Below are 10894 nucleotides of genomic sequence, written 5' to 3' on the forward strand. Positions count from 1 at the left end.
AGAAATGCAAATCAAAACAACTCTGAGGTATCACGTCACACCTAGCAGATTGGCTAAAATGAAAGAAGGGGAGAGTAATGAATGCTGGAGGGGATGTGGCAAAATTGGGACATTAATGCATTGCTGGTGGAGCTGTGAACTGATCCAGCCATTCTGGCTGGCAATTTGGAATCACGCTCAAAGGGCTATAAAAGAATGCCTGCCCTTTGATCCAGCCATACCATTGTTGGGTTTGTACCCCAAAGAGATCATAGATAAACAGACTTGTACGAAAATATTCATAGCTGCGCTTTTTGTGGTGGCAACAAATTGGAAAAGGAGGGAATGTCCTTCAATTGGGGAATGGCTGAACAAACTGTGGTATATGCGGGTGATGGAATACTATTGTGCTAAAAGGAATAATAAACTGGAGAAGTTCCAGGCGAACTGGAGAGACCTCCGGGAACTGATGCAGAGCGAAAGGAGCAGAGCCAGAAGAACTCTATACACAGAGACTGATATACTGTGGTAAAATTGAATGTAATGGACCTCTGTACCAGCAGCAATGCAATGACCCAGGACAATTCTGAGGGATTTATGGTAAAGAAAACTACCCACATTCAGAGGAAGGACTGCAGGAGAGGAAACATATAAGAAAAATAACTGCTTGAACGCATGGGTCGGGGTGGACATGACTGAGGGTGTAGACTCGAAACTACCACACCAATGCAACTACCAACAATTTGGAAATTGGTCTTGTTCAAGGACACATGACAAAACTAGTGGAAACGCGCATCGGCCAAGGGTGGGGGGGGGGGGGGGGCGTGGGTTGAAGGGGAAAGGTGGAGCATGAATCATGTAACCATGTTAAAAATGAATATTAATAAATGTTAAAAAAAAATCAATTAGATCTGGGGGCAGCTAGGTAGCTCAGTGGATTGAGAGCCAGGCCTAGAGACGGGAGGTCCTAGGTTCAAATCCGGCCTCAGACACTTCCCAGCTGTGTGACCCTGGGCAAGTCACTTGAACCCCATTACCCACCCTTATCACTCTTCCACCTAGAAGCCAATACACAGAAGTTAAGGGTTTAAAAAAAAATCAATTAGATCTATCTTGCGTGTAATTAAAAAAAAAAAAAGCGCCATTGGTATCAAGAGTATCTAAGTTTAAGTCCTAGTTCAGTGATTCTCAAAGTGGGCGCTACCGCCCCCTGGTGGGTGCTGCAGCAATCCAGGAGAGTGGTGATGGCCACAGGTGCATTTATCTTTCCTACTAATTGCTATTAAAATTTTTTAAAAATTAATTTCCAGGGGGCTAAGTAATATTTTTTCTGGAAAGGGGACGGTAGGCCAAAAAAGTTTGGGAACCACTGTCCTAGTTCTATCATTTACTTGCTGTTTAATCTTAGGGAAGTCATTTCTCCTTGAAGGACTTGTATCCTCATCCATAACAGATTCTTTTCAAATTCTAAAATTGTTATATCCCAAAATAATCACAGATAAGATCCTAAGACATTACAGACATAAATGAATGGAAAAATATTTAATGAGTACTTATTATGTGCCAAGCATTTCACTAAGTAGTAGATAGAAAAGCAAAGATACTTCTCTCAAAGACCACAAGTTCTATAATTTATTCCTCTCTTAAACATTTTAAGGAAACTTTCCTTTCATCTGAAACTTCTAAATAAAATACAAAGCATGATCAGGCTATTCTCTAAGAATTTTTAATACTGAGGGTGGGAGTAGAGAGAAATTTAATTACATCATATATGATTTTATAGCTTATTTTTTTTCCCCTTAAAACCCTTACCTTCTGTCTTGGAGTCAATACTGTGTAAAGCAGAAAAGTGGTAAGAGCTAGGAAATGGGGGTCAAGTGACTTGCCCAGGGTCACACAGCTGAGAAGTGTCTGAGGCCAGATTTGAACCTAGGACCTCCTGTCTCTAGGCCTAGGTCTCAATCCAATGAGCAACCCAGCTGCCCCCTACTAGCTTATTTTTAAAGGTCTATACTCTCCCTTTTTTTTCTCCCATCTATAATCTTACTTCCTATTCTGCTTTATCCTATATCTAACCTCAAATCTGGTCAGTTTGTTTTATTACATGCAGGGCTCCTGGACTATAATCTACTGAATTTCCCTGTCTACATTGTTCTTTTTCATACCTACTTAACCAACATTATTTTTTGTTGTTGTTTTTCTCTCATTTTTCCTTCCTCCCTTAATTTTTCTTCCTACTTTTTGAGACTCCAAGGTAGCAGGCAAGAAATGGATGTTTTGATGAACAATTCCAGCTAAAAGAAGCAGATGACTGATTAGACACAATGTAATGAAAATAAGGCAAAGCTGCAAAAGTCTCTCACAGACTTAGCTTTTATGCAAACAGGCCTTTTTGTATATAAAACCAGGCTTAAAGATGGAAATTTGGCCTCAGATACTTCCTAGCTAATTATGTGACCCTGGGCAAGTCACTTAACCCCAAATGCCTAATCCTTACCACTCTTCAGTCTTAGAATGGATATTGATTCTAAGACAGAAGGTAAGGGTTAAAAAAAAATTTTTTTTAAGCAGTCTGTGGTTATGTCAAAAGGTTTAGACCAGAAGGGTCAAACAGTCCTGCCTGCATAGGCCTGCAATGCTACCAAATACCTCCCAAATCAGATTAAAATATTATTGGGAAATAAAAATGCCTAATACAATAAATAATAATACAACAATATGTGGTATTCTAAGTTGATACTCATCAGAATGGTTTAGTGATCCCATTTCCATTTGAATTTTTCATCACTTGTTTGGACTATTAGAACCTGGTAGTAATATCTGTTTAGATTACTAGATATAGTAGAAAGAAGGAATAATTGGGGAAGAGAAGAAGTCCTACTTTGGAAATAATCTAAAATTCCAGAAGGAGAATATAGGAAATAGAGATGGATGTCCATGAGATATTTTAGAATTGGAGAGGGCCTTAGAGATTTAGTCTAACTCCCTCATTACATAAATAGTTGAAAAAATCTCTGGTTCAAACCCTACCATGTCAGAATAAGTACTTGTCTAAATTGATAGACTTTTCCCTGATATTTAATTTTTGGGACTTAGTACTCTTATGAGGTAAAAAATAATTAAATGAAACCAAGGCTGGAATGGCTTAGATTAGAAAATGTGTTTTAGCAAACAAATTAGAGGAACAAGGAAGTATCCTTTCAGATCAATTGGAAAGGAAAGAGTTTATGACTAAATATAAAAGAAAAAGGATCCCAGAAGATAATACAATTTTTATTACATTAAATTTAAGTTTCTACATAAAGCAGCTAAAATTAATTATGAAAAATTTTCACAACATATTTCTCTGATCAAGGTCTCATTTCCCAAATATCAAAGGAACTGATTAAAATTTAGACTAGGAGCCACTGTCTTATTGTGATCAAGCACAAACACATTTTTAAAGGAAATATGAATGTACTAATAGCTACATTAAAAAAATGCTTCAGAACACTATTACAGAAATTTAAATTATGGCACCTTTATTTTTTTATTTTAATTTTAATTTTTTTAATTTAAATTATTCATACCCATCAGATTAGCAACAATAACAAAAGAGGAAAATGATAAATGTTGGAGGGGCTGCAGGAAAACAAGCACTAATTGTGGAATGTAATTTGATAGTGATCAGAAAACTATTTCAAAAAAATTAAGTTGTATATATACATACCCTCTGACTCAGCAATATTACTGCTAGGTCAATATCCCCAAAGAGATCAAAAAAAGAGGAAAAAAATTCATGAACAAAAATATTTACAACATCTCTTTTTGCGGTGGCAAAAATCTGGAAACTAAGGGAGTGCCTATCAAAGAGAATGATTAAACAAATTATACTATATAAATGTAATGGACTACCACACTAAATAACAAAAAGGATGGTTTTCAGAGAAATCTGGGAAGATTATATGAAATGATGCAGTTTGCAGTGAGCAGAACAGAAAGAAAATCAAAAGGACACCTTTGAAAGCCTTAAGAAGATCAATGCAATGATCCATCATGATTATAGAAGATCAATCATGAATCACTGAAATTGACCTCCCAACAGAGAAGTCAATTTTGGACAATCAAATGCAGCAATTTATTTGCCTTGATAATGCATATTTATTATAATGTGTTTTCTGCCCCTTTTTTGCAAGGTGAGGGGAGAAAAATAAACACTTGATTGAAAAGAAAATAAATATTTAAAAAGAAAGGGGGAAGAAAAAAAAGAGACAGGATTAGGAAGAGACAAGTAGGATATCTATTTCTAAGAGACAACTATTCATGAACAACTGGATGATTAGTGAGAGGTAATGGTGAATCAAGCAAGGAATAGGAAAACAGAGACAAAGGTTTCCAGGTTGAGGTGGACAAAGCAGAAAAGATTCAGAAGACACACTTATCAGTGCAGGTAGTGAAGACTCTAGGGATGAAGGGATAGGTATGTTATATGAGTGTTACTTTGGATGAGGTTGTAGAGGTTTTTTATAGAACTTTGTCACTAGCCAAAGAATCCAGAGGAAGGAAATTCTTAGTGACTTCCTATCATCTTTCTTAAATTTTTCCCACAAATCTCTAGCCCTAACAGATCCTCTACACAAAAGGGGGAAGGGGGAGTAGGGACTATTTTATTAAAAATATTAACTTTAAAGTGACACCTTTGATCTCAGCTCTCCTCATTTTGAAACAGTAACTTCTGAAATATAATTTGATACACTATGCCTGAAGTAATCACATCCAAGAGAAATACAAGAATGCTAGAAAGAGCACTGGACTTGGAAAATCTGGATGTGAAGACTAATTATGCCATGTAATATCAGTATGATCAAAGACAGATCATTTAACTTGTTTAGGTCATAGTTTTCTCACCTGTAAAACAGGGATATTAATAACATTGTACTTTGTATTAACTCATAGGATTGCTGTAACTGATTTATAAATGTCTAGTACTGTTATTGACAGTGTCAGATTTGGGGCACTGCCAAAAACACATACAATTATTCCATTAAAGAAGCAAGGAATTGAAGCTCTTGGTCAACTAAATAAATGACAACTAAGTGTTAATAATGGAATTTTTTTTTTACTCAAAATTATTCTAGCAAAATCTGAAAGGATACCAAAGCTGAACTAGAGAATAAAAAAATCCTTTAAATCTTCAAACTTGTCGTGGCAATATTGTTGTATTCATCATTTTTGCTCCATATTGAAAGGTATCTAAATTAAATACATTTATATATTTATTCCCCTGAAATATTTATATCGATGAATACAATTTGTAAAAAGTTTTTGAGCGAACTATCTACAAGCAAGAAACAAAAATGAAAATTCTTTTTGAACACTTTAGATTTTAAAGTTTTCATAAGGTAGGCATGTATCTACTTGCACTCTTTACTATATAATTTATGTAAAACATTTATTCCTAGTTCTAAGAAACCACAAGAGTGCATACTTGGCCACTCATATAAATACAAAAGAAGTCCCTGTTCCTTATCTAAGAATACATGATATACACTTCAAATAAGTTGAAAATCTGGCAAATATTTTGTAGTGTTAATTTTGTTACTTGTTCTAAGTTCTACTGTTGAAAAAGACATTAAAAAATACTGTTAATTTTTAGGAAACTAACCTCCTAGATTTCACTAATTTGCATATTCTCAATATTTTATTTAATACTCAGCAGTTCTTTACAATCTTTACAAATATGAAATAATTAAATTTTGTACAGTTTGAATTTCTGTATAACAAATTGGCATAATAGTACTTCACAGACAGAATGAATGGCAAATCCAATTCACTTCTACCCTACTCCTAGGATTAGCCAACATAAAATATCTTTTTGATCTGAAAAACTAAGATGGATATATAAACATAAAAGGGATACTACAGCTATACTTATGTCTACCTAGCTTACTGTGATTATAGAAAATGAAGAAAAAGGCAAAATGCAGAAAACTAATGAGATTAACCCCAGTTGCCTAGCCTTTACTGCTCTTCTACCTTGGAACCAATATACAATATTGATTCTAAGATGAAAGGTTTGGTCTTAAAAAAAAAAGAAAAAAATGAGAAAAAAGAGAATAGCACTGAGAAATAGAATCATCTCAAACACAGTTACAATATATTACCAATAAACAAGACACACAAAAATAAGTTTATATAAACAATAAAGCAATGCTACAGATCTTCCTCTTTCATCTCAACATAAAAAAATTTTAACACCAAAAGACTTGTATATGTATTTTATCTTCCCATTAAAGCAAATTATCTCGCAAATATTAAGCATCATCATATTCTAGTAGAATGATAGGTATATACTATTACTCTCATTTTATAGATATAGAAAGTATCAAAAAGAACATGGAACTCAAAAAATTTTAAATGAACATTAACAATTTTTGTGTACGTAATTAAGAAAAAAAGATAAAAATTAAATGTTAAAAGAAAGTTTCAAATAAGGCGTCTAAAGTCAGTGAAAGAAGTAACAGAATCCACTTCTTCCTGTACATGATTCCATGCTTAAGGCAGTAACTATGATGCCATCTTTTGAAAAAATTCCTTTCTAATTTTACATTACTCATTTCTAAATTTTTAAGGCATGTTCTTTCAGCTGCTTAAATTACTTATGACTGGTCATGAGACTTGATACTCCTTTTCAAATATGGACTTGTTCATATTAACGGATCACTGAACTAATATAATCAAAACTGACTTGCTATTTATAGGCTCTCCTCACAATAAAGGTAACTCTGAATTTGACAAAGCCAGAGGGCTTAGGGAAGAAGCAACAAAGAGAATTACATGAGTTATTCTCTACTTTTTAAAAACTGATTTTTTAAAAAATTGACTTTTCTACTCAAACATTATACTAGATGTAATTCAGATGACTAAAAGAGGGATTTCAGAGCACTATTCCCCTCTAACCTGTTTTCTATCCATCTAAACCTATATTAGATCTCCATGAAATATTTCTTGAGTTGACTCGAAAGTTACTTTTGAAAGAGAATTCAAAACCACCTTACTGACAAGCTAACTGCTAATGTCACATTAAAGAATTTCTTGTTTATTATCTAATCATCTAGATTAAAGTTTAAGAACTGATTACTCTAAATACTTAAGCAATGGTCTCTATCTTCTACTTCGGTTGATATCAGGACTTCCATTCTGGCTAGGCAACCCTAGTATAAAAATCACATTACTTAATCAAACTTAAATAAACCTTCCGTCTATAGAAATATTTGAAGTTTTCTAACTAATCTAGATATACACTACCCTGGTTTCAATCAGAAAGCTAACAAATATGAGAGGAAATACCTTTTATATAACAAAAAGAACAAGCATGATATTTGTTGTTATAACATAGACTAACAGTTTAAATAAATGTTATTTCGATCATGCTTTAAAATCTCGTTAATAGAGTTAAAATTTTGAGGAAAATCAATTTGACTTTTGAAGCTATTAAGGGGAAGACTGTGAACCACAGGCCCAATTGTAAAGTGTAACATCTTGTACAATATTAAATGTTATAACGTTGTTTTTGCTGCTCAGCTCAAGACTCCATTTGGGGCTTCCCTGGCAAAGATAATAGAGTGATCTGCCATTTCCTTCTCCAGCTCAGGTTTTACAAGTAAGGAACTGAGGCAAAAGGGGTTAAGTTGCTTGCCCAGGGTTATACAAGCTAATTAAATGTCTGATGCTAAATTTGAACTCGGGTCTTCCTAATTTCAGGTCAGGTGCTCCATCCACTGTGCCACCTAGCTGACTCATATTATGATGTACTCCTTTTAAATGTCCTTTAATAACTGGCGGAACATATATATTACATCTTCCTTCACTACTAGTAAAACAAAATAGTTTAATCAGTTTTTAAGAATGGCCCTAGAGGACGCAGCTGGGTGACTCAGTGGATTAAGAGCCCAGCCTAGAGGTCCTAGGTTCAAATCTGACCTCAGGCACTTCCTAGCTGTGTGACCCTGGGCAAATCATTTGACTCCCATTGCCTAGCCCTTACCACTCTTGTGCCTTAGAGTCAATAGGGAAGGTAAGGGTTTAAAAAAGAAAAAACAAACAAACAAAAAAAGAACAGTCCTAGAAAGTTCTTAGCACTTCAACAACCACTTGATTCTTTTCTGCCTTTCTTTACAAATATCTCAATTGGAAAAAAGAAACAGTTGGGAAAAGTATATAACCTTCCTCCCAGGAGGAAGTTATAGTTGGAAAAAACACCACATTACTTAGTAAAGGTTTTTCATTGGCAAGAGTAATAGTAGTATGAATTTTGTGCACTCCTAGGTATACCATCTATAAATAAGAGATATGATGCTTATTATGAAGTGATTGTCCAGGGCTAAGACATTTATGCTAGGGCAACAATTTTTGCATATAGTAGTTCCTTAATAAATGTCTCTTGAATTAAATTGAATTGTGTGTGACTTCTAATGCCAACCTTACAAGTTAGGGACTATAAACTTTTTTAAAATATTCAATATAATTGATTTTGTTTGTAATCCTATGTGCTTTATTTTATGCATTTAAAAACACTAAATGGGGGAGGGATTGAGGTCTACAGGTTTCACCTGACTGCCAAAAGGGTCCATTGCTTCCCACCCCCAAATAAGGTTTAAGAACCTTTCTGCCCTTTATTTGCCCTACAAGTTCTTAAAACAAGTAGGTGATACAGTAGACAGAGCACTGAGCCAGGAAGATCTGAGTTCAAATGCAGCGTCAGACACTGTGTAACTCTGTGTGACTCATACTGGGAAATGGTTCACATTGCTCACCTCAGTTTCCTCAACTGTAAAAATAGAGAATATAGTACCTACTTCCTAGGGTTGTGTTGAGAATCAAATATTTGCAAAATACTTGGCACATTGTTCAAATGGGTCGAACTCTTCATAACCACTCCCCTTCCCTCCATTTGGGATTTTCTTGGCAAAGATACTAAGTGGTTTGCCATCTCCTTCTCCAACATGTCCCCATTTTGCAGATGAGGAACCTGAAGCAAACAAGGTTAAGTGCCTTGCCCAGGATCACACAGCTAATTGTCTGAGGCCGAATCTAAACCTAGATGCTCCTGACTCCAGGCCCAACACTCTATCCATTGAAGCAACTTGTTGCCCTACTTGGCATATAATAAAAGCTATATACGTGCTAGCTATTTGTTGTTATTCTAGTCATTACTATTAACGAGGATGAATTGCTACAGTCTAAAAGTAAGTGATGTGCTCTATGAGGACTTGGTAGGATGCCTACCTGTATCTTCCTTCCTTCTCTCCTTCCCTATTTTCCTTCCTTCTCTCCCTCCCACAGGCGCTTAATACGGTGCTGTCCAGGTGACTCCCTTATGCTATGGACCCCAAAGGTCTTAAGACTTTTGAAGTTGAACTCAGGAGTGCGTAAGAGGGAGGCCGCACTGGGTGACATCGCTAGCTCGAAGATACCCAGGGTCAGGCCCTGCACCCTAGGAGGCCTGGGGCCTGGACGGGCCGCCGCTCAACTCCCAGCCTCGGCCCAGCCCTCCCCATTCGTCCCGAGCCAGCCCTCGGCCTCCGCCAATACCACCCCCCTCGCCCACCTTGCACTCGGGGCTCTCCTTTCTCTCCTCACAGAAGTTGACCGGCGCCAGACCCGGCAGGTAGAAGGCGCTGCCTGGGCCGGGGGTGGCCCCCAGCAGCAGGGACAGCAGCAGCCACCGCCACCGAGAGAAAGACGACGGCCGGGGCCCCAGACTCATGACGGCGTGTGGACCGACGACCGCGGGAGAAAGGCCAGCTGGGAGGCAGGGAAGGAGGGACCGGGAAGGCCCGGGGGCGAAACACGGAGTAGCGGCGTAGCAGGAGGCGGCGGTGGCTGCCGAACAGGAGGGCGGGTCGCCGACGGCCAATTCCGGTAACACTAGAAGATACGTCCACCTCCGCAACAGAAACCGAACCAGGCTACGACGGAGCATGCGCAACTTGACTGCGCAGGCCCAGTAGGCAACTGTCCCGGAGCCTCATAAGAGTTTCCGGGAGAGTGTGTACAGAGAAAAATCCAGGTTCCCGGTTTTCTTTAGACCCGTGGGAGAAGGGAGCTGCAAGGAAAACACGGCAGGCGGAGGATAACCTGTAAAAAGAGGGGAATATAGACGAAGTATCTGCTACATCGAGAGATCGCCTTAGTGTACGTTAAGGATTCACTTCCTTTTCTGTGTCCGACCCCTTTGGCCCCTTAATGAAGCCTGTTATTCAGAATAACGCATTTAAAACCTATGGACTTTTGATTCCTTAGCATATGGACATGGGAGCAGCTAGGTGACTCAGATGATTGAGAACCTGGTCTGGAGACAGCAGGTCCTGGGTTCAAATTTGAGCACAAATACTTCCTAGCTGTGTGAACCTAGACAAGTCACTTAACCCCAATTACCTACCCCCTTACTACTCTTCTGCCTATCTCGACTCTAAGACAGAAGCTGAGGGGCTTTTAAAAGAAAAAGAAAAAATTAGGCTGATTAGGAGTGGGAGGTAGAGGGCAAGCATTTATTAACCACCTACCATGGATTAATTACAATTATTATCTCATTTGGTCCCCATAAAAGACAACCAGGAGAAGGTAGATGCCATTTTTGTCACTGTTCAGTTGTGTCACACTCTTCCTAACTCAATTTGGGGCAGGGACACCAGAACTGTTTGCCATTTCATCTCCAGCGTGTCCCCATTTTACAGATGAGGAAACTTAAGCAAACAGGTTTAAGAGACAGAGGTCATACAGCTAGTAAGTGCCTGAGGTCAAATTTGAACTCAAGAAGATAAATCTTTGCGCACCCCCCCCCATGTTATTATCCCCATTTTAGAGTTGAAGAGACTGTGTTAGATAGAGGTAAAATGATTCCAGGTGAAGTGGCCCAAGATCCCATAAGTCT

General features: G+C 37.6%; 1 protein-coding gene across 1 annotated transcript in view; it reads right to left on the reverse strand.

The window, feature by feature from the left end:
* TM9SF2 (transmembrane 9 superfamily member 2) overlaps positions 1–9943 on the reverse strand; it is an 85891-nt gene extending 75948 nt beyond the window's left edge. The window contains exon 1 of the mRNA XM_044670549.1: positions 9569–9943. Coding sequence (XP_044526484.1) covers positions 9569–9943 — 375 coding nt within the window. The remainder of the gene's footprint in view (positions 1–9568) is intronic.
* Between the last annotated feature and the right edge of the window lie 951 nt (positions 9944–10894).

Source organism: Gracilinanus agilis, chromosome 3 (assembly GCF_016433145.1).
Source record: "Gracilinanus agilis isolate LMUSP501 chromosome 3, AgileGrace, whole genome shotgun sequence".
NCBI classification, from domain to species: domain Eukaryota; kingdom Metazoa; phylum Chordata; class Mammalia; order Didelphimorphia; family Didelphidae; genus Gracilinanus; species Gracilinanus agilis.